The sequence below is a fragment of the Dendrobates tinctorius genome, unplaced genomic scaffold (genome assembly GCF_039654945.1).
Source record: "Dendrobates tinctorius isolate UK_male_01 unplaced genomic scaffold, ASM3965494v1 ptg000011l, whole genome shotgun sequence".
Taxonomy (NCBI): Eukaryota; Metazoa; Chordata; class Amphibia; order Anura; family Dendrobatidae; genus Dendrobates; species Dendrobates tinctorius.
The window spans coordinates 100292422-100316739 of NW_027361679.1; the positions used below are offsets into that span (position 1 = coordinate 100292422).

The 24318-nt window shown below is 42.6% G+C and overlaps 1 protein-coding gene across 5 annotated transcripts in view; it reads right to left on the reverse strand.

Annotated features, from left to right (window-relative positions):
- ELP1 (elongator acetyltransferase complex subunit 1) overlaps nt 1-24318 on the reverse strand; it is a 170169-nt gene that overhangs the window by 58465 nt on the left and 87386 nt on the right. For all 5 annotated transcript variants that reach the window (XM_073545308.1, XM_073545338.1, XM_073545315.1 and 2 more), the window contains exons 11-22: nt 18159-18389; nt 16744-16914; nt 16559-16652; nt 14444-14602; nt 14239-14348; nt 11747-11850; nt 8209-8262; nt 7703-7808; nt 6676-6791; nt 4264-4337; nt 2260-2338; nt 2097-2176 (exon numbers count right to left, since the gene is read on the reverse strand). In XM_073545308.1, the coding sequence (XP_073401409.1) occupies nt 2097-2176; nt 2260-2338; nt 4264-4337; nt 6676-6791; nt 7703-7808; nt 8209-8262; nt 11747-11850; nt 14239-14348; nt 14444-14602; nt 16559-16652; nt 16744-16914; nt 18159-18389 (1378 nt within the window). The remainder of the gene's footprint in view (nt 1-2096; nt 2177-2259; nt 2339-4263; nt 4338-6675; nt 6792-7702; nt 7809-8208; nt 8263-11746; nt 11851-14238; nt 14349-14443; nt 14603-16558; nt 16653-16743; nt 16915-18158; nt 18390-24318) is intronic.

Sequence of the window (24318 nt, forward strand, 5' to 3'; positions counted from 1 at the left end):
GGAAAAGTCCCAGAGGCGTCCCTCGGTGTGGGAAAGGATACGCGGAGCGATGCTCAACACGTGCTCGCCCGTTGCTGGTTTGGGGAGATCGGACCCTTTCTGGAGAAAACCAGACTGCGTGTGCCTCCAAAGACACTAAGCAAAAAACTGGTTTCCGCCCGCTACCGGGGCGAGGGTGTATGCGGTGGAGGAGGAGCTAACTTGTTTTTTGTATGCCTAGTGTCAGCCTCCAGACGGCAGTAGCACACACCCACAGTCTCTGTGTCCCCCAATGAGACGAAGGAGAAATGTATGTAAAGTGCTGTGGAATTAATGGAGCTATATACAGTGGGGCAAAAAAGTATTTAGTCAGTCAGCAATAGTGCAAGTTCCACCACTTAAAAAGATGAGAGGCGTCTGTAATTTACATCATAGGTAGACCTCAACTATGGGAGACAAACTGAGAAAAAAAAATCCAGAAAATCACATTGTCTGTTTTTTTTTCATTTTATTTGCATATTATGGTGGAAAATAAGTATTTGGTCAGAAACAAGCAAACAAGATTTCTGGCTCTCACAGACCTGTAACTTCTTCTTTAAGAGTCTCCTCTTTGCTCCACTCATTACCTGTAGTAATGGCACCTGTTTAAACTTGTTATCACTATAAAAAGACACCTGTGCACACCCTCAAACAGTCTGACTCCAAACTCCACTATAGTGAAGACCAAAGAGCTGTCAAAGGACACCAGAAACAAAATTGTAGCCCTGCACCAGGCTGGGAACACTGAATCTGCAATAGCCAACCAGCTTGGAGTGAAGAAATCAACTGTGGGAGCAATAATTAGAAAATGGAAGACATACAAGACCACTGATAATCTCCCTCGATCTGGTGCTCCACGCAAAATCCCACCCCGTGGGGTCAGAATGATCAGAAGAACGGTGAGCAAAAATCCCAGAGCCACGCGGGGGGACCTAGTGAATGAACTGCAGAGAGCTGGGACCAATGTAACAAGGCCTACCATAAGTAACACACTACGCCACCATGGACTCAGATCCTGCAGTGCCAGACGTGTCCCACTGCTTAAGCCTGTACATGTCCGGGCCCATCTGAAGTTTGCTAGAGAGCATTTGGATGATCCAGAGGAGTTTTGGGAGAATGTCCTATGGTCTGATAAAACGAAACTGGAACTGTTTGGTAGAAACACAACTTGTCGTGTTTGGAGGAAAAAGAATACTGAGTTGCATCCATCAAACACCATACCTACTGTAAAGCATGGTGGTGGAAACATCATGCTTTGGGGCTGTTTCTCTGCAAAGGGGCCAGGACGACTGATCCGGGTACATGAAAGAATGAATGGGGCCATGTATCGTGAGATTTTGAGTGCAAACCTCCTTCCATCAGCAAGGGCATTGAAGATGAAACGTGGCTGGGTCTTTCAACATGACAATGATCCAAAGCACACCGCCAGGGCAACGAAGGAGTGGCTTCGTAAGAAGCATTTCAAGGTCCTGGAGTGGCCTAGCCAGTCTCCAGATCTCAACCCTATAGAAAACCTTTGGAGGGAGTTGAAAGTCCGTGTTGCCAAGCGAAAAGCCAAAAACATCACTGCTCTAGAGGAGATCTGCATGGAGGAATGGGCCAACATACCAACAACATTGTGTGGCAACCTTGTGAAGACTTACAGAAAACGTTTGACCTCTGTCATTGCCAACAAAGGATATATCACAAAGTATTGAGATGAAATTTTGTATCTGACCAAATACTTATTTTCCACCATAATATGCAAATAAAATGAAAAAAAAACAGACAATGTGATTTTCTGGATTTTTTTTTCTCAGTTTGTCTCCCATAGTTGAGGTTTACCTATGATGTAAATTACAGACGCCTCTCATCTTTTTAAGTGGTGGAACTTGCACTATTGCTGACTGACTAAATACTTTTTTGCCCCACTGTAAGTGAGCATAATAACCTGCAGTACCTGTAGGCAGTGGCTACACTCATCATTCCCAGGATTCAGATCACTTCACTGATCTGATATTGATCAATATCATACATATGCATGGAGTACCTCTTTGAAATACGAACAATAGTCTTTTTCAATAGCTTCATTTACTTACTTGATTTCAGTAAGAAACAGGTTTATATAATTTACAGAATCAATCTGCTTTACAAATAAATCCACATTGTCCAAGAACACCTACAACACAGAAGGAGTGAGAAATATTTAGCATTCCTACAGGTATCACAGATAATAAAAGACAGGGCATAAAAAAGACATACCTTTGGACTGTGATCATAAATTAAGTTCAAGTTAATTCGAAGTTTCCGCATACATTCAAAAGCATCTCTGAACAGACGACTGGAAAAAAAATAAAAAAATAAAATAAAAATGTAAACACCCTTTTATTAAATGGTTTCCATTGGTGTTTTTTTCACAATTAATCTGACCTATTTTTAACCATTTTACACAAAAAGTTTTAGATTTTTGGGAATTATTGGGTTTTTAGTGTACTAATGTCAGCCAAGGTTGTGTTGGGTCTGGCTAGTCTATTGCTCTGACATATGACAGTTGATACAACATCACTGCTGTCTTCTAGAGGTGAGTGCTTCAAAAAAGTACTAAAAATGGTATAAGAATTAAACTGTATATGCAGTAGCCCTTACCAGATGACAGATTTGGGGAATCTTTAAAGTAGTTGGGCCGTGATCATATTTATACTTTTGAAATTTTGAAAATGTACTTCTAATAACAATATTGAATAGTTACAAGGATAGTTAAGCTTTATTTCAAGGATGGTGCCCTATAACATAGCCATTGTTCTTGTTATTTGTATGGCTGAGCATATGCTGTAATTCTTTGTTCCCTTGTCGGAATCACTGTGCTCATCTGTCCGTCCCATCCATCTCTCTTCCACAGCAGTAATAACAGTATACAGTACACTGCTGGACACAGACAAAAAAGAGCAAGAACAGCATATGGGCCATTTGCAAACCTATTGTTCATCATAGCGCACAATGCCACCCCCTTATCTATTGAGCGCCTTGGCGGCAGCACCAGATTCACCGGTATGTCTGTCCGTGTGACAGTTAGTTTGGACTGTAGTCCATAATTGTAGAAAAAAAAATGTAAGAAAAAAAAGTCCCCAAATAGTATTAGAATCATAATCTGCACCAACACCAGGTCACAATGCTAATGGACTGCAGGCTGCCGCAGACTCCAATGAAAAAGAGAATCCATATAGAGAATATAGAAAATGTAACTGAGGTACAGGACACAGAGACCCCTGGAAGAGCTGATTCTTGCCCTTTCAAACCCCTATTTTGTCACTCCCTACTTTTGCACAGGAGTTGGCATCCTAATCCTAATAAACGTCATCATGCCCCCACTAAATGTTGAGTGGCCTTAATGGAGTACCTAATTGGCTGCGTATATTAACAGACACCAGAAAAAATTCCAGTTCATCTTTACGTAGGGAGAAATCTATATGACTAACTCTTCTAAATTATAGAGTACAGAGCAGAGGAAATGAACATGTATATCCATGGTTCACATCTCCTGATGGTCACAGTCCCAACGCGTTTCCCCTCAACCAGTCCTGGAGGCTCATAAGGAGAAAAATATAGAAGGCCCTTTGGGGTGTATCAAACAGAAAAAAAGGGGGCTTGATACCTTATTCCATACAGGATGATCACCGGGTCCCAGCTGGTATTATAAATGTGCACAAATTAGGCTTGTATAGAGGCTAATCACACAGATAAGTAAAGTGCACAGTATCTGACATACAGCTTATTAGTGACACCCTTACTAACAGATGAAGCGGGCCGCCAGGCACTAAATAGAAGTACACCCCTCAATTCCCACAGCCAACACTAAAGGGCCTGGCTGAACCCTGCAAAAGATCAAAAACATGCAACTAAGAAAAGAAAAAGAAAAAATATACAAGGTGTTGGTCAATATTTTGGCCAAAATACGCAAGTTCGCAACCTACGTCAAGGGTCCACAGTGTCTTGTGAGTCCCTACACTAAAATGAAAAACAATCTGTGAGACTGGTGCCCTCTACAAGCCTTATCCATTTGCACCCACTCCATGAAAGTTGTTTCAGCCTGAATTTACACTTTCAAGATACATCAAAAGTAACAGAGAAAAAAAGTATCAAACAATTTGAGCACTAGTCTATTATAGATGTGTTATCAAAAGCAGACAAAGTAAAATGAAGCAGGTGTTACACAAAACTAATATAGTTTTTGTTAAATATGACCTATAATGCTTTAAAATCACTCACTTGTCTAGCCATTTGCGGATTTGTGCCAAAACAAGGGCCCTGTGATGAATAGTTTCTAAGTTACCCCGTGGCATCTGTAAATGAAAAATTAATAAAAAAATATGTAAAAAAAAAACACAACAAAAACATATTTTAAACATTTACATATTTCAAATAAAAAAATAATGTTAAAGGGGCTGTCCACTACTCGGATGTAACTGACATCTGGAGGAAGTCAGAGCTGCAGCAGCTTTTGATTTGTCCTAAGAAGATGGGACAGTAAGCAGCCGCTGATTGTCATGCGAGGCCCACTAGAGCCAGTTTTCACTTTAGTTGGAGGAAACATAGTGCTTATGAAGGGGTTTACAAGTAGTGGACAACCCCTTTAATATATAGTTAAAAAATCCCATTCTTGGCAAAAGGTACAAGTGCCAGTGGTGGGACCTATGACTATTAGACAAGGCATATCATGTGAATCTGCTTTAAATGTTTGATTTGGGTATAACCTTTTATTAGCTGCTTCTTCCTTTGATCAGTCTGTTATTCCATTGATATTTTATTACTCAGATATTGATTACCTATCTATAGGATCGGTCAATTATATAAAATCGGTGGGGGTCCGACACCCAGCAGTCCCATAGATGAGCTGTTACTAGCTCTGTCACACTGTTTATTGGCCGCTCACAGGTACTGCAGATCAGATGCTATTCAAGTGAATAGGACCTGACGTGCTGTACCCAGCTATTACACTGTCTGACTGTCAGAGCTGTTCACAGCTAATTGGTGGGGGGTGCTGGCTGTCAGACCCCCACTGATCTGTAACTGATGACCTATCTTATGGTCATCAATATCTTTGTAGTGGAAAACCCCTTTAAGGCTATGGGCCCACGTTGCGTGTTAAAACGCACACCAAAAACCGGACTCCTTCCCAGAAATCGCACGTTTTTTTCCCGCGCGATTTCACCGCGATTATGATCGCGATTTTGCCGCGATTTTCGTGTGCAATATTCAAGCACTTTCCAAGCGATTTGAAGCATCGCTTGGAAAGTGATTGACAGGTTGGTCACACTCGTCAAACATAGTGTTTGACAAGTGTGACCAGGTTTTTACTATTGAGGCCGCCTATGCGGCATCAATAGTAAAAGATAGAATGTTAAAATGCTAAAAAAAAAAAAAAAAAATATCGGTGTATATTTACCTTCCGGCATCCCGCGCTGCATTCCCGGGCCTCAGCGTTCCCAGTAATGCCTTGCGAGACCTGTCATTACGTAGCCTCGCGTTGATATAGCGATCTCGCGAGACCGCTGGAGTTACGCGAGACTACGTCATTACAGGGCCTTGCCGCAAGGCATTACTGGGAACGCTGAGGCCGGGAATGCAGCGCGGGATGCCGGAAGGTAAATATACACCGATTTTTTATTTTTTATCCTTTTTTTTTACAGGGGTATGGTACCCAGGGCCTGGAGGACAGTCTCCTCTCCTCCACACCATGGGTACCAACCGCACATGAGACGCTTAACTTCCCGCATGGTGGGCATAGCCACATGCGGGAAGTAAGCGATTCTCATGCATTCCTATGGGTGCGGAATCGCGGAAGTTCTTTGCGATTCCGCACAAAAGAATGAGCATGCTGCGATTTTTTCCGCGATGCGATCCCGCCGCGGAAAAAAGCGCAGCATTAGCACAGCATGTGCGGAATGCCATAGGAATGCATGGGGGGCGTTCTGTACACGATTTTTAAACGTTTTCACTGCGTTTTCGCGCCAAAAATCGCGGCAAAAACGCTTAAAAATCGCATCGTGGGCACACAGCCTAAAGGCTTAGTCTCATCTTCTTTTCTTCCGGAGCAAACTGAAGTCTTACGCCAGAAAATTGGCAGTTTGGGTCAGAAGGATAATTGGGCCACTGGCCCGATCGCAAGCAGAGGCAGCTTTCGCTTTACAACATGGTAGAAGCTCAGGGAGTCTGAGGCTGGCTATCTTCATAGTGGCATGAGCACCTACAAGTGGAGTCACTCTGAGACTGCAGGTGAGCTGTACACTGTACAACTAAAAATCCCTCCATTAAGAGGTAAATTGCAAACTTGATTGTTTTTACAAGCACCTTGCAATATCAACCATATAAAAAATTGAGACACCCCCTTCAAGAACCGCTCTCTGTAGTACTGTGTCCCAAATGGAACAAAAGTATTGTGGCTCTGTGTGAAAATGTTTCCACAGTGGTGACATCATGGTGCCTCTTCTGCACTCCTTACCAATGCATTCCAATGAAGCAAGCTGGTGAGGAGCAGGACTGGACAAGTTATTAGTGATTATTTCAAGAACACAGAAAATATTACTATTGAGGACAAGTTAAAGATGGTGTAATTTATGTCACTGTTCTGGTTACTGTTCTCCAGAGAAATGTCTGTAGCTTAACGAAATGCTAGCTGACCTGTACGATGACTTTGGTATCCTGCGGAACCACAGTAACAATGCGAGATCCTCGCTCCACTTTGCGAACAGTCTCATCGATGGTGTTTGATGTGCCACTCAGGAGTGCTTCTAGTGCTACAATGAACAATTGGAGAATCGAGACAGTCAAGTTTGTTCATTATTTCTGAAGATTGCCCAAAATCAAAGGCTCAATGCAACATATTGTATACGACCCGATTAGTATAGCAAGCTCAATAATAAGATATAGCATAGTAACATAGGCCGAAAAAAGACATTTGCCCATCCAGTTCAACCTATATTCCGTCAGATTAAATCCCCAAATCTACGTCCTTCTAAAGAACCTAATCACTGTAAGATACAATATTGTTACGATCCAGGAAGACATCCAGGCCTCTCTTGAACCCCTGGACTGAGTTCGCCATCACCACCTCCTCAGGCAGGGAATTCCAGATTCTCACTGCCCTAACAGTAAAGAATCCTCTTCTATGTTGATGGAAAAATCTTCTCCTCTCCAGACGCAGAGAATGCCCCCTTGGGACCGTCACCTTCCTTGGTATAAACAGATCCATGGAGTGATATTTGTATTGTCCCCTTATATACTAATACATGGTTATTAGATCGCCCCTCAGTCGTCTTTTTTCTAGACTAAATAATCCTAATTTTGCTAATCTCTCTGGTTATTGTAGTTCCCTCATCCCCTTTATTAATTTTGTTACCCTCCTTTGTACTCACTCTAGTTCCATTATATCCTTCCTGATCACTGGTGCCCAAAACTGTACACAATACTCCATGTGCGGTCTAACCAGAGATTTGTACAGAGGCAGTATAATGCTCTCATCATGTGTATCCAGACCTCTTTTAGTGCACTCCATGATCCTGTTTGCCTTGGCAGCCTCTGCCTGGCCCTGGCTGCTCCAGGTAAGTTTATCATTAACTAGGATTCCCAAGTCCTTCTCCATGTCAGATTTACCCAGAGGTAGCTTATGTTATTTATGGTCTGCCAGAGAGAAGTTAGAAAAGCTTACCTTTCACAGATTGATCTCTCAATGATACACATCTGCAGGTATGAGAGTGGGTAGTTAACAGCAGGAAGTCCTCATATATAGCAAAAGATGTGATATTTGTAGCCACCTGGCACATAAGCACATTACAATGTATAAATGTAGAGTGCAAACAAGTAAATCAATAAGAAGAAACAGGTTTTGCCACCTAATCTGAGAGCAGCATAATGTAGAGGAACAGACCTGGTCTCCAAAGATCTGTCACTTACTGGGCTGCTTATTCACAAGCCACTGTAGGCAGAAAGCTGATAATCAGGTGTGTGTGTGTTATACAGAGCTCAGCATTCAGGAAGCTAGTAGATCTGCAGCAGATAAAGCAGATATTTTATCTAAATTGCAGAAAGCAGCACAGTAAGTAATAGCTGGAATCAGAGTCTCTGCCTCTACATCATGCTGCTCTCAGCTGGGGTAGCTAAAATCTGCTTACAGATTCCATTTAAAGTTATAAAACTAAAATGAAAAACACTTACCACCAAATTATTGATGAATAAACGGGATCTATCGGTAATGCCCAAAACAACTTCCTGCAATGGAAAAGTTGAACTTGGTGGATAATTTTCTTTTTTTAACCTATGTAACTACGGTATGTCATTATGTGATATCAAATGATGTTTTTCGTAAAAGTATTCAAAAAACAGCTAACAGTCACCTGGGTTAACTAGAATGAGAAGAGGCACAATCTACCAACATCTAGATAAAATAGAAGTTACTTAAAGGGAATCTGTCACCCTTTTTAGCCCCTATTAGCTGCCGGCATAGACATCAGGGGCTTATCTACAGCATTCTGTAATGCTGTAGATAAGCCCCCGATGTAACCTGAAAGAGAAGAAAAACACGTTATACTCACCGAGGTGGGCGGTCCGGTTCGAAGGGTGTCGCCGTCCCTTCTTCATGCGATGACGTCCTCTTCTCCCGTCCTGTAATGGCTCCGGCGCAGGCGCACTGCTCTGCCCTGTTGAGGGCAGAGCAGAATTCTGCAGTGCGCAGGCGCCGGACCTCTCCCGACGCCTGCACACTGCAGGACTCTGCTCTGCCCTCAACAGGGCAGAGCAGTGTGCCTGCGCCGGAGCCATTACATGACGGGAGAAGAGGACGTCACCGCATGAAGAAAGGAGGCGCTGGACGGCGACAACCTTCGGACCGGACCGCCCACCTCCATGAGTATAATATAACGTGTTTTTTCTTCTCTTTCAGGTTACATCGGGGGCTTATCTACAGCACTACAGAATGCTGTAGATAAGCCCCCGATGTCTATGCCGGCAGCTAATAGGGGCTAAAAAGGGTGACAGATTCCCTTTAAAGAGATGCTTACAATAAAATTGCAATAACCAAAAGAGATTCTTTCACAAACTAGCATTCACACAGTTAACATGAACACCTACTAATATAAAGTATATATAAATATCTTCAAAAATATTAGATCTGTGAGATCAAGCTTTCAGCAACGTTCCTGATTAAGGCTATGTGCACATGCTGCGGATTCTGCTGCGGATTTGGCTGCTGCGGATCTGCAGCAGTTCTGCAGACAGTGTACAGTACAATGTAAGTCTATGTGACTTACAATCCGCTGTGCACATGCTGCGGTTTTTCAACTGCGGAAAAGCTGCGGTTTTGAATGTGCAGAAAGAATTGACATGTCAATTCTTTCTGCGGATTCCGCTGCGGTTTGCCACCTATTCCATTGTCCAGGTGGCAAACCGCAGGCAAATCCGCAGGTCATTTTACCTGCGGTTTTACCTGCGTATCCGCAGATACAAATCTGCGGGTGAATCTGCAGTGTGTGCACATAGCCTTAAGGGTCTCCTTGTTTACAACGTTCCATGCACCAACAGATTGTACTAAATATACAATCTAGTAATACAGCCTTGTCCCAAGTGAATGTCATCTGCATGACATCGCTGCAAACACTGCCTCTGATTGGTGGTGAGACTATTACTGGCGGTTAGAAAGCTGTGGTTCCCACGCTGTCAAATCACAGCGTGATTTACCGAAGGTAAGCTTCTATACTGCTGGACACAGCTGCTGGCTGTCAGATGAACCGCAGTTCTAATACCGTTGATCAGAGCCGCTGCAGAAGACAGCGTGGGAAAAACCCAATGTTCGGAGTACCAAACCCAAATAGTAACACAGACTTCCTGAAGAAGTATGTGCCTGAACAGTAGGTGTTTGTTATACACCCTGAACTTTCCTGTCCAGGTTTGCCCATCATTAATGGCGATGCCTGTAGAGAACATAAAGCTTTACCGATTCCCAGAGGTTTCACCATTTGATAATATTACCCAACTGAAGAGAAGCAATTCATGAATTTTCAGAAAGAGAAAACTTGTTCACATGGACCGAAAAAGATAGCGCCGTTCTCATAGCAGGCTTTCCCCGGGCCAAGCAGAACAGTGCACCGTTGTAAGCAGCGCTTATTTCTATGTGCCAGTCAGAGCATTCATATGATGCAGGCACACAGAAAAGTTGGATGCACCTGTCTACCTGCAGTATGGCAAAGAGAACACAGTGATCACTTCTTCACTTATTGTACTTGCAAGCAAGAAGTCACAGATCAATGAGTTCGGTCATAGCGCCCCCAACAGCTGCATAAAACAGCACTGTGTCTTAGTATCATATGAGCGCTCCAAATGGATGGCACATAGTAATGAGAGACACTTACAATAGTGAAATGGCCTGCTCAGCCACGAGTAGGACGGCCCGATATGAAAACTGTATAGACTGCCTGGGTCTATGTGAACAATATGTGCCCTCTCCATCAAGTACAGATGTCATCTATGCTTGCTCGGCCACAGAACGAGACGTAAGCTAGTGGACAAACTATACAGTTAGAAGACCACGAATCAAAAATGCCTGATGTACAAAAAGGGGGCATTTATGGTGTAGAATCCTATTTGAGAAGTCTAGTATTTTACCAAGATCATGTAGATAGGATGTGTTTTTTATTGTAGTAAAACCTCCTTAAAAGTAACTTTGAACAAACCTACAGGCACTCTAGTGAACGCTACCATGCTGAATTTTGGAGTACACTACTAAAGTCTGTAGAATATCTACTGTTAACAGGCATTGTAATCTCTAACATACCATCTAATATATAAAGCTCAATATGTGTGTGTGTGTGTGTGTGTGTGTGTGTGTGTGTGTGTGTGTGTCCGTCCGGGATTGGCATCGGCACCGTCGCAGCTACAGCCACAAAATTTGGCACAGTCACACGTCTGGACCCCGAGAGCATCATAGGCTATGTTGTGAGGCGAAATTTTAACCCCGCGCGTTCCAATTCACCTAACAATTTTGCCCCTATCTACATAATGGGGAAAAAGTTTGTGTGTGTATCAAGCCCCGCCCCTCATTATGATGTCATAATGGTTGACTATGGGATGGAGGATGTGTGATGGGTATGTGGGCACCGGACTATGGGATGGAGGATGTGTGACGGGTATATGGGCACTCGACTATGGGATGGAGGATATGTATGACGGGTATATGGGCACGGGACTATGGGATGGAGGATGTGTGATGGGTATATGGGCACGGGACTATGGGATGGAGGATATGCATGATGGGTATATGGGCATGGGACTATGAGATGGAGGATGTGTGATGGTATATGGGCACTCGCTATGGGATGGAGGATATGTATGATGGGTATATTGGCACGGGCCTATGGGATCGTGGATATGTATGATGGGTATATGGGTACGGGACTATGGGATGGAGGATATGTATGATGGGTATATGGGCATGGGACTATGGGATGGAGGATGTGTGATGGTATATGGGCACTCGCTATGGGATGGAGGATATGTATGATGGGTATATTGGCACGGGCCTATGGGATCGTGGATATGTATGATGGGTATATGGGCACGGGACTATGGGATGGAGGATAATTATAATTTGTTATAACTAACCACAGTTAGTTACTATGCCCAGGCAGCGCCGGGCTCTTCAGCTAGTAGTTTATAAAAACTAGTTTACAGCTTAATAAAGTCAAGCATTGTATCACTGTACCTCTCCATTTATTTCTGTGATGGCAGTTTGAATACAAGATTGTTGAAACTTTACATCTTGGCCCAGTGCATCCTTCCATGGCTCTAGGACAGGCGCTGGGGGCTCTGAAATATTAAGATATTGGACATATTCAAACATAATACCACTGAGTGATAGAGTGTACTGATCTTAGCTTTAAGAATTGGGCACAACAGGGTTAGCGAGTATTATATATTAATATTTCACCCAAAAACTGACAAACAGGGGTACAATTTCAAAATCTAAATAGCACTTAGGTTTCATGGAGAAGAAAATTAAAAAAATTGACAATTAAATAAAAAAATAAAAAAGAAAAAGGAGAAAGGATGATAAACCAGGCCAATGATTAAGTGTGCAGATGACAGTATATAGATACAGTTGTGCTCAAAAGTTTACACACCCAGCAGGAATTTTTGCTTTCTTGGAATTTTTGCCCAGAATATGAATGACAACGCCAAAACATTTTATCCACTCCTGGTTAGTGGTTGAGTGAAGCCATTTATTGTTAAACTACTGTGTTTTCTTTTTTTAAATCATAACGACAATCCAAAACATCTAAATGACCCTGATCAAAAGTTCACATACCCTGGTAATTTTGGCCTGATAACATGCACAGAAGTTGACACAAATGGGTTTGAATGGCTACTAAAGGTAACATCCTCACCTGTGACCTGTTTGCTTGTAATCAGTGTGTGCATAAAAGCTGAGTGAGTTTCTGGGATCCAGACAGACTCTTGCATCTTTCATCCAGCCACTGACGTTTCTGGATTGCGAATCATGGGGAAAGGAAAAGAATTGTGAACAAATCTATGGGAAAAAGTAGTTGAACTGTATAAAACAGGAAAGGGACACAAAAAGAGATCAAAGGAATTGATAATGCCAGTCAGCAGCATTCAAACTGTGATTAACAAATAGAAAATCAGGGGCTCTGAAAATTTTGTTCAGAACTGCCAGGAAAATTGTTTGGGATGCAAAGAAAAACCCACAAATAACATCAGCTGAAATGCTGGACTCTCTGAAAACTAGCGATGTGGCTGTTTCAAGATGCATAGTAAGGAGGCACTTGAAGTAAAATGGGCTGCATGGTCAAGTTACCAGAAGAAAGCCATTACTGCGCAAATGCCACAAAGTATCTTGCCTACAATATGCAAAACAGCACAGAGACAAAACTTCTGGAACAAGGTAATTTGGAGTGATGAGACCAAAATGAAAAAACTTTTTGGACACAACCATTAGGGTATGTGCACACGTTGCGGATTCGTGTGCGGATTTTTCCGCGCAGAATCTGCAGATAAAATAACCTTTGTTTTACCTGCGTATTTAGTGCAGATTTCCTGCGGATTTTCTGCAGATTTTGTGAGGATTTGGCCTGCGTTTTTACACCTGTGGATTCTTATAATGGAATAGGTGTAAAAACACTGTGGAATTTGCACAAAGAATTGACATGCTGCGGAAAATAAACCGCTGCGTTTCAGCTAGGAATTTTCCGCAGCATGTGCACAGCGGTTTTTGTTTTCCATAGGTTTACATGGTACTGCACACCGCATGGAAACCTGCTGCGGATCCGCAGGGCCGAATCCGCAGCCAAATCCGCAACGTGTGCACATACCCTTAACATTACATTTGGAGAGGGATCAAAAAGACCTATGATGAAAAGAGCACTATTCCAACTGTACAGCACGCAGGTGGATCACTGATGTTTTGGGGATGTGTAAGCTACAAAGGCACAGGAAACGTGGTCAAAGTTGAAGAAAAGAAGAATGCAGCCCGTTATCAGCAAATACTGGAGGCAAATTTGCCCTTAATCTGAGCATGGAACGTACTTCGTTCCAACATGACAACGATCCAAAAGACAAGGCCAAGTCGACCTGTCATTGGCTACAGCAGAACAAAGTGAAGGTTCTTGAGTGGCCATCTCAGTCTCCTGACCTCAATATCATTGAACCACTCTGGAGAGATCTCACGCACGCAGTTCATGCTAGACAGCTCAGGAATTTACAGGAACTGGAGGCTTTTTGCCAAGAAGAGTGGGCAGCTTTACCATCTGAGAAAATAAAGAACCTCATCCACAACTACCACAAAAGACTTCAAGCTGTCATTGATGTTAGAGGGGGCAATACACAGTATTAAGAAATGAGGTATGTAAACTTTTGATCAGCGTCATTTGGATGTTTTGGGTTGTCATTATAATTTAAAAGAGAAAACACAGTAGTTTGACAATAAATGGCTTCACCCAACCACTAACTATGAGTGGAGAAAAAGTTTTGGTGTTATCATTCATATTCCTTAAAAAAAGGCCAAGTAAGCAAAAATTCTGCAGGGGTATGTAAACTTTTGAGCACAACTGCAGATAGATAGATAGATAGATAGATAGATAGATAGATAGATAGATAGATAGATAGATAGATAGATAGGACTGGTATAGCTAAACAGCATATTTCTCATTCCTAATAAAATTGCTGTCAGGTACTCACCCCAAAGATACTTCCAGATTTGTCCACTGGCTGTTTGTAGAGCACATGTCTTGGTCTTTGTGTTATAGAACACACTAATTATATGCCCATTAAGAGATACAGCAGGTTTTCTTAAAATGAAAGATACATATATAGAATCACGATAAAATACATAATATTTATACAGTGCTATAGGGTATAGCATAGAAACAAAGTGTTTACATACGGGACATCAACCGTCTGACCATCCACTGCGATCTTAATGTGGTAAATAGTTGATTGACTGGAGCTCTCCCCTTGACTTACAACCAAAAAAGTGTCATCCTGCACCCATGTGAGGTGGCGGAAGCAGAGGGGATGTGGGCTACGTGATGGAACTTGAACTCTAAAAACAGAAAAATCATCTAATTTGAAGAAAACTGATGTAAAAATAAAATAAATGTTTTTGTAAGTATTTTGATCTGACAACCAGTCACTACAAGCATATCTGTCTCCTTTCACTCGTCTACTGAAATTATTCCTTTTTGGATTCCCAACAAGAGAATCAGTTCTCCATTTAGTCTCTGCTTCATTTCTGTATTACTATAAAATATTAAAATTTGAGAGTCCTCAGTGGTTGATACGTTATAATGGCTAACTGAAAAGTGGTAACAAACTGCAAGCTTTTGAGACTACTCAGGTCTCTTCATCGGGCATAGAATAACACAAAATCTGAAGAATCACAAGCTGATACACAACAGGACACAGGAATAATCCAATGGATAAGGCAAATGACGTGGCTAACACGCTACAAAGATATATATTTTTCCTGTATATTCTTATACTATTTTCATGGAGTCTATACACGACTATATGTCAGACAATTAGGAAAAAAAAATTTGACCTAAGAACAAAATATCTGCAATTGATTTAGTATTCTTGTTATTTTATGTCACTTTCCATTGTCAATTCATTAAAAAAATATTTTTGCTATTAATGATTAATTCTAAATGACTGAAAGAGAATTACGGTATCAAACTAATGCACTACAATTCAGTCTCATAATAATAGTAAAAAATCTTTCATTACTTGCACCTTATTTATTATGTGTTTTAGACACTTTCTGACACATTGTCCAACTAGAGATGTGGCTTTGCTGACAGCAGGTGGAAGCTTAGCAAGAAAGCGCATGGCCTCCTGAGAGGCACGGTTAAAAAATGAGCCAAAACTGACTCAGCACAGGGGACTCCTGCTAAAGAAAAAAATCCTTTGTGTGCAGTCAGCCGAGAATATATATTTTTATCTGATGTCACAGCTCTCCTCCTCGGCTCACTGACGTATGTGTGCTCATGATACAGCTCCTCTGTCAGTTGAGACACAGGTCTCGAGAGCAGTTTTTCTTACAGGGAACCTGTCAGCAGGATTGTGCTGAGTAACTTACACACACTGTCAGGTCGGTGCTGTTATACGGATTAAAATGATACCTTGGTTGATGAAATCCATCTTGAGGTTGTTTAATCTTTATTTATAGTTTTCAGTTGTTAAGATTCTTGTGCTTCGGGGCAGCCTGTGAGTGAGGCCTCATGTGGTGCTCTGCTTACATATCCATCTGAATGGCTTATGACCGGTCACTGATCCCTCCATGACCTGCCCCCTATTTTACATACTGATTATTGTATGTATTGAAAGAAAAACAAAATCACACTTAACAGGCAGGCGGCGAGGGCAACGCTTGCACTGTAGCATGATCGCATCTATAATATGCATTAAATTGTTTTATTTAATAACATACATTTATTCTGGAAAAAAAAAAATCTTTTCCAAATTGGCACCGGCCGCACCTGCGCAGTAGCATCTATCGGCAATCTGATAGATGATACTGCGCAGGCGCCAGCACAGTAGCATGTATCGGATTGCTGATAGATGCTACTGCGCAGGTGCGGTTGGAGCCATTTCATGAAGATTTTTTTTCAGAAAAAATGTGTATGACTAAATAAAACTATTAAATGCAATTATAGATGCATGCGATCAAGCCGCCTGTTGAAAGTGCTTTTTTTCTCACTATATGTAATTTTGTAAAATAGGGGGCAGGTCAGTGAGGGATCAGAGACCTGTCAGAATCCATATAGATGAATATCTAATCAGAGTACCACATGAAGACCCCCACAGGCCGCCCCGGAGCACAAGAATGTCATTAACTGAAAATAAAGATTGAACAACAACCACGAGATGGATTTCATCACCCAAGGTATCATTTTAATCAGTATAATGGCACTGACCTGACACTGCCTGTAGGTTACTGAGTACAATCCTGCAGACAGGTTTCCCTTTAACACACAAGTAATTACCTCTAGAACATTACCTGTATTGCTTTTCTGGTACTGGCATTTTAGTGTTTAGCTTATGCCCACTTCCCGGTACTGCTTTTACATTACAATCCTTAACGGAGTCAATTCCTGAAGAACAAAAGAACACACACTTTCAAATCTATACATTGTAGCTAACAAAAATGTAACTTTCAATTTGATAAAAGAATTCTTTACAGACCATATCTGCAGATGTACAGGGAATTGTCAGCATCAAGCACGGCAAAGTCACTGCTCTTGTCAGGATCTGGATGGAAAGCAACTTCACTCACAGCACGCGGGAAATGCATGTGAAATGTGCACATTGGAGGAGGAACCACAGACTGACCAAAGCAGGTCACCAAAACTTTATCTATAGCGAAAAGATAAAATATGCTGATTACAGTCACTGAAAAATAATCATTCCCAATACATTGATCACACAGACAGATTAGCTATAAAAGACACTCACAAACTACAAAAGCAACTGTAGGGATTCGCTCTGGTAGGTAATAGCCGGGCGGCAGTAACGAGGCAACACACAGGCATAAAGTCCAGTTTAAGTCGTTTAATGTCACTTAGTAACCAGCGGGTTAACAGAACATAAGGAAAAACCATACACAGACTCCAGCTTGGAGAACCACTGGTCCCAGACTCACCCCTTTCACAGGACAGGCTTAACTAAACAGCTGCCAGGTCCTGCGGCTTCCGCCAGGTGCCATTCCCGGGGTTCTTCTGAGTCTTGCTGCTATAGTCCTGCAGCATGGGGACCCTGTATACAAGCTTTCAGGCTGAGTGTAGCCAAGTTCCTGTAGCTTCCAGAAACACACACACACCTTGTGGCAATTACCAACCTCCATTACATTGGGCCCAACCCCTCCCACCAGTGAGATAGACATCACATGGGCTGATTATGTGACCCTGACATCATCGCACGTCCTGTCTTTAGGGAAAAACCCGGCCTAACATTAATCTGCTGGGAGAAACATATCTCCCATCCAGTAAAACACCCTTTACTGTACCACACAACCTAGAGTGTAATATACTACAGAATGAATTCCATATTGCTAAAGGGGTTATCCCACTACTAGAACAACCTCTTCTGAATTCCTATTTCCCCCCAGTAAAAGAATTACATTTATTCTCACCTCCTGCGCCAGCATAGTTCCAGCAGTGTTAGCACTGTAAGTCACGCGATCCACGCACTAATCAGCGCTGGCATCACTCTCCTGCCCTATGTACGTAATTTACATCCAAAGAAGCAGTTCCCACGTCCTCCGGATATCTTCATAGAATGTCAAGAGTTGGAAGGGACCTCAAGGGTCAACGTGTCCAACCCCCTGCTCAATCTTGATTTGTCCGAAGGCTGGGATAGTGAAGCTAGCGCTGGATTGGCAGCAGGGATTGCTTGATAATGTCACGCAATCCCCAGAAAAGCTAATACTGACATCACAACAATGGCGCCAGCACTTGAGGGGAGTATATGTGTTATTATTTTAGTGGGGGGGGGACCTAGATATCCAGACAGGGTTGTCCAAATAATGGTCAATGCCTTGAAAAACCAAATAGTGATAGTTTAATTCAAAAGTGACAAATAAAATTCTTAAACATTCTTACCACCATCAATGACAGCCACATCAGTCTGCGCTCCGGTTCCCAGCCTACCACTGCGGTCTGTACACCAGGTCCAGTCATAACAGAGGTACTGCCATCCACAGCACACAACATGTAGTCTGTACGAGATCTCAGGGTCCCACGCTACAGACACAACGCTGCTGTTCTCTTCACTCCCAAAATGTAAGCTTTGCTTTAGGTACCAGTGATAATTTCCAACCACCCAGAGTTGCACTAAAAAGAAATGTATAACAAACAAATGTAAAACAATCGACAAGTCTAGGTCACAAGAACAGACTAAAAGCAAAACGCGTCCTGTGTATGTAAAAATAATATGGGATAGCTACTGTTCCAATGTAAGATAATTCAAAGCAAAACCCCTTCTTAACTGCTTCCAGAAGAACTGTCAGTAGGGCGACTGTGGACACATTTTGGACTTATTTTATCCTGGCCGCTACCCTGAGTACGCCATTTTTTGTTTATTAAAGATCCACCATACGGGTGAAGAGATACGGGCCTTACAAAAACATATACCCGATTAAAACTTAACTTTTTAATATATTATTTTTATAAAAAATCCCCCTAAAAATAAAAATTAGAAAAATGAACCCAAACAGTCAAGATATAGAAAGAAGGAATGGTAATGGATATCGTATCCTTTGAATGAAGATTCCCCATAATTGGCGGTAACATTAATCCTCAACGATCAATTAAGTACAAATACTGTACAAAATTCAAATGGTTTTATGGCCAAAGAAATGGTGATAAATATAATTGTTTCGTCTCTCACCCTAGCAAATTCCTACAGAGTTTCCCCCTTCCTTGCCCTGCCAATTGTTTGATGGTTCAAGTAATGCTATTTGATGGGTCTGTCTTGTCTATATCATTATGAAGTATAGTAATTAATAGGATCTATCAGGGCCGACTGTCAGTGAGCGGGGGGTGGCATTTCGAGTTGGAGTGCCAATCTCTGCGGCCATGTGGGGACACTCTGTAGGGATTTGCTAGGGTGAGAGAGGAAATAATTATATTTATCATCGTTTCTTTGGGCATAAAACCATTTGTCTTTTGTGTGGTATTTGTACATAATTGATCGTTGAGGATTAACCCTTTTGTGCCAGAGCCAGTTTTCACCTTTGTAAGGCTAGTTTCACACTAGCGTTAATTCAACGCAGCGCACGGCACCGCTAAGCCCCGCCCCCTGCCGGCTCCCTGCCCGCCCCATCCGGTCATCGCCGCCTACTATCGCACATGGACGCTTGCGATCTGCGCACCCTATCTTTAGCATAGGTTGCGCAGATCGTGCGCTGGCCGTGCGCTAGTAGGATTTTGGCGAGTGCTGCGCACTTTTGAAGGTGCACCTGTGCGCACCGAACGTAGCATGTTGCATTTCGGCGCGCACGGCGCACCTTCAAAAGTGATTTTTTAAATCGCTTTCTATTCATATTTTTGGGAGGCGGAATGAACAAAAAACAGTAAATCAGGAATTTTTTTTATTGCCATTTTGCATGTGGTAAAATTGATTTTTATTCTTCGGGTCAGTACGATTACAGTGATACCACATTTATAGGATTTGGCACGTTTACACAATAAATACCACGTTATAGAAAATAAAATTGTTTTTCCATCGTTTTATTCTGAGAGCTATAACTTTTTTATTTATCCACTGATGGAGCTGTATGGCAGCTTGTTTTTTGCGGTATAAGATGAAGTTTTCATTGGTACCATTTTTATTTCTAATTGACTTTTTGAACGCGTTTTAGTCCACTTTTTGTTTGGCAGTATGATGAAAAAGTGTTTTGCGTTTTTGTTTTTTTACGGTATGCACAAACGAAGTTAACAGTTTTTTTATAGGTTGGGTCATTCTGGATTCGGCGATCCAAAATGTGGAGACTTAGTTTAAACAGTCATTCTGTGGTGAGAGTCCCTTTAAATAGGTTGTTTGGTCTTATGCAGGGGGCATTTATGCACACTTTAACCAAGTACAGTTTATCAAAGTACTGGCAGTTATAACATGGATGAATGTGACACGCATCTCTATTCTCTTCATACAGGTAAACAGCTTTTCCAATCTCTGCTCTGAATCCACTCCTGTGTCTCCATTCAATGTCAGCAAGCAGTTAATTCTGAATGCTATCTCTGTGTTTTCAACTCTGCAAGCTTATATATGGTAACCAGCTTTTCCAATCTCTGCTCTGAATCCACTCCTGTGTCTCCATTCAATGTCAGCAAGCAGTTAATTCTGAATGCTATCTCTGTGTTTTCAACTCTGCAAGCTTATATATGGTAACCAGCTTTTCCAATCTCTGCTCTGAATCCACTCCTGTGTCTCCATTCAATGTCAGCAAGCAGTTAATTCTGAATGCTATCTCTGTGTTTTCAACTCTGCAAGCTTATACAGTATATGGTAACCAGCTTTTCCAATCTCTGCTCTGAATCCACTCCTGTGTCTCCATTCAATGTCAGCAAGCAGTTAATTCTGAATGCTATCTCTGTGTTTTCAACTCTGCAAGCTTATATATGGTATATAGTTTTTTTTCAACTTACTCTGTTGTGAGGTCAAGAAACTTTTCAAAGTGCTTTATGATCCATGTAGTGCTGGACATGTGTTTATTTGACCACAACATTTTATTGGGTCCTGGTGTCTCAATTTAGTGTGATTGATTAACGAGAATAGAGAGAGCCAAAAAAAAAAAAAAAAAAGTTCTAAGTCTTATCCTGCTATATATTCAGACATAGCTTGGGGATAGCATTTCTGCACACTTTATCCAAGTACAGTTTATCAAAGTACTGGCAGTTATAACATGGCAGTTAGACAGGGCAGGAGACAGGTAATACATTTATATACATCTACTCCCTGTACATTTGGATTACAACAAATATATACCATATGCATTTGTGTAATTTATATCCTGGCTGCTGCATTCACACACATCCACCGCCCTGGCATTAACTCTCTACACTCCATCCACATTGGCCCCTCGCTTCTTTCCTCTCCTATGTATAGCACTCATGCTCTTTTCACGTTGTTAAACTGCACAGATCCAGTCAGTCCCACCATTCAACATAAGAGACGCTCTCACAAATCACTTAACCATCTGCTCACTCTTTCTATCCTCCTTCTCCTAGTCGCAGGAGACATTGCTCCCAACCCTGGTCCCCCATTTTATAGAAAGTCAAACCTCCCGACTGCTACACTCAGAAACCCCTCTAATCTTATTAATATTCCCTGCATGCCATCTGTCTCTCTTAATTGTGCACTTTGGAATTCTCGCTCAGTGTGTAACAAACTCTCCTTCATTCATGACTTTTTCCTCTCTAATTCTCTTAACCTCCTGGCTCTTACTGAAACCTGGATCCAGCAGTCAGACACTACCGCTGCTGCTGCTCTTTCATACGGGGGGCTTCACTTCTCTCATACCCCAAGATCAGACAATAGAGCTGGTGGAGGCGTTGGTCTGCTCCTATCACCAAAATGTACCTTTCAGGTTATCCCTCAAGTACCCTCACTTGTCTTCCCTTCTTTTGAGGTCCATGCCGTCAGGCTCTACACCCCCTTCTCCATGCGAGTGGCGGTGGTGTATCGTCCTCCCGGCCCCTCCCATCAGTTCCTGGATCATTTTGCCACTTGGCTTCCACATTTTCTCTCCTGTGACATCCCTACCCTCATCATGGGAGATTTCAACATCCCCATTGCTCTTCCCCTCTCACCATCTGCTACTCACCTTTTATCTCTAACCTCCTCATTTGGCCTTTCGCAGCTTACTAATTCTCCAACGCATGAAGACGGAAACTCCCTCGACTTGGTCTTCTCTCGGCTTTGTGCAGTGGATGATTTTGCAAACTCTCCTCTCCCGCTCTCTGACCACAATCTTCTTTCATTCTCTATCAAGAACTGCCAGGCTGCTCAGGTCACCCCCACTGTCCAGACTTATAGAAACATACAGGCCATTAACACCCAGAAACTTATGAAGAACTTGCAGTCTTCATTGGCCCCTATCTCCTCCCTTTCATGTCCTGATTCTGCATTGAAGCATTACAATGAAACAGTTCAAACTGCCCTGGATGAATTTGCACCCCCTATAAATAGAACACCACAACGCAGACGGCGACAACCCTGGCACACGGTGCAAACACGTTTCCTGCAGCGGTGCTCCAGGTGCGCCAAACGTCTGTGGAGAAAATCCAATCTACCCGAAGATTTCATCCATTATGAGTTTATGCTTAGAACATACAACACTGCCCTTCACCTCTCCAAACAAACCTATTTCAACACCCTCATCACCTCACTGTCCAATAACCCGAAACGTCTCTTTGACACTTTTCATTCTCTACTCCATCCAAGAGTACAGGCCCCAACCACGGAGCTCCGAGCTGACGATCTGGCCAATTACTTCAAAGAAAAAATTGACCAGATCCGACAGGAAATTATCTCCCAATCACCTCATACCATGCACTGTCCTCCCTCCCCCACTGCATCTAACTCACTCTCTGATTTTGAACCAGTCACAGAAGAAGAAGTAAGCAGGCTCCTTGCATCTTCTTGCCCAACTACTTGCACCAGTGACCCATTTCCGTCACAGCTCCTCCAGTCCCTTTCCCCTGCTGTCACCCCTCACCTAACTAAAATATTTAACCTCTCTCTCTCTTCTGGTATTTTTCCCTCCTCATTTAAGCATGCCATCATACATCCACTACTTAAAAAACCATCCCTCGACCAAAACTGTGCCGCTAACTATAGACCTGTCTCTAATCTTCCCTTCATCTCTAAACTCCTGGAACGCCTGGTCCACTCCCGTCTTATCCGCTATCTCTCAGAAAATTCTCTTCTCGACCCTCTCCAATCCGGTTTCCGCTCTTTACACTCCACTGAAACTGCCCTCACTAAAGTCTCTAATGATCTGCTAACAGCTAAATCAAATGGTCACTACTCCATGCTAATTCTCTTGGATCTCTCTGCAGCATTCGACACTGTGGATCATCAGCTCCTCCTCACTATGCTCCGTTCCATTGGCCTCAAGGATACCGTTCTCTCCTGGTTCTCCTCCTATCTCTCAGACCACTCCTTTACTGTATCTTTTGCCAGTTCCTCCTCCTCTCATCTTCCCCTTACTGTTGGGGTCCCCCAAGGATCGGTTCTAGGCCCCCTCCTCTTCTCCTTGTACACTGCCCCTATTGGTCAAACAATCAGTAGATTTGGTTTCCAGTACCATCTCTATGCTGATGACACCCAATTATACGCTTCTTCTCCTGACATCACGCCAGCCTTTCTAGAAAATACCGGCGATTGTCTAAACGCTGTGTCTAATATCATGTCCTCACTATATCTGAAACTGAACCTGTCAAAGACTGAACTCCTGGTGTTTCCTCCCTCTACTAATGTACCTATACCCGACATTGCCATTTCTGTGTGTGGTTCCACTATTACTCCCCAGCAACAGGCCCGCTGTCTTGGGGTCATACTTGATTCCGAGCTTTCCTTTGCCCCCCACATTCGATCACTGGCTCGCTCTTGTCATCTGCACCTCAAAAACATTTCTAGAATTCGACCTTTTCTTACCTTTGACTCTGCAAAAACTCTTACTGTTTCTCTTATTCATTCTCGACTCGACTATTGTAACTCTCTTCTAATCGGTCTCCCTCTTACCAAACTCTCCCCTCTCCAATCTGTCTTGAATGCTGCAGCCAGGATCATATTCCTCACCAATCGTTACACCGATGCCTCTACCTTGTGCCAGTCATTACACTGGCTACCCATCCACTCCAGAATTCAGTATAAACTTATTACCCTCACTCACAAAGCCCTCCATGGCTCAGCACCACCCTACATCTCCTCCCTTGTTTCAGTATACCACCCTACCCGCGCCCTCCGTTCTGCTGATGACCTGAGGTTAGCATCCTCAATAGTCAGAACCTCCCACTCCCGTCTCCAAGACTTTACACGTGCCGCGCCAATTCTTTGGAATGCACTTCCCAGGACAATACGATTAGTCCCCAATCCCCACAATTTTAAGCGTGTCCTGAAAACGCATTTATTCAGACTGGCCTACCGCCTCAACACATTAACCTAATCTATCCCTGTGTGGCAGAGCCAAAAGTTTTACCATAACCAGGTTCCCCGCATCATTCTCCCACATGCTTTATGCATCCATTAGCCCTCTGT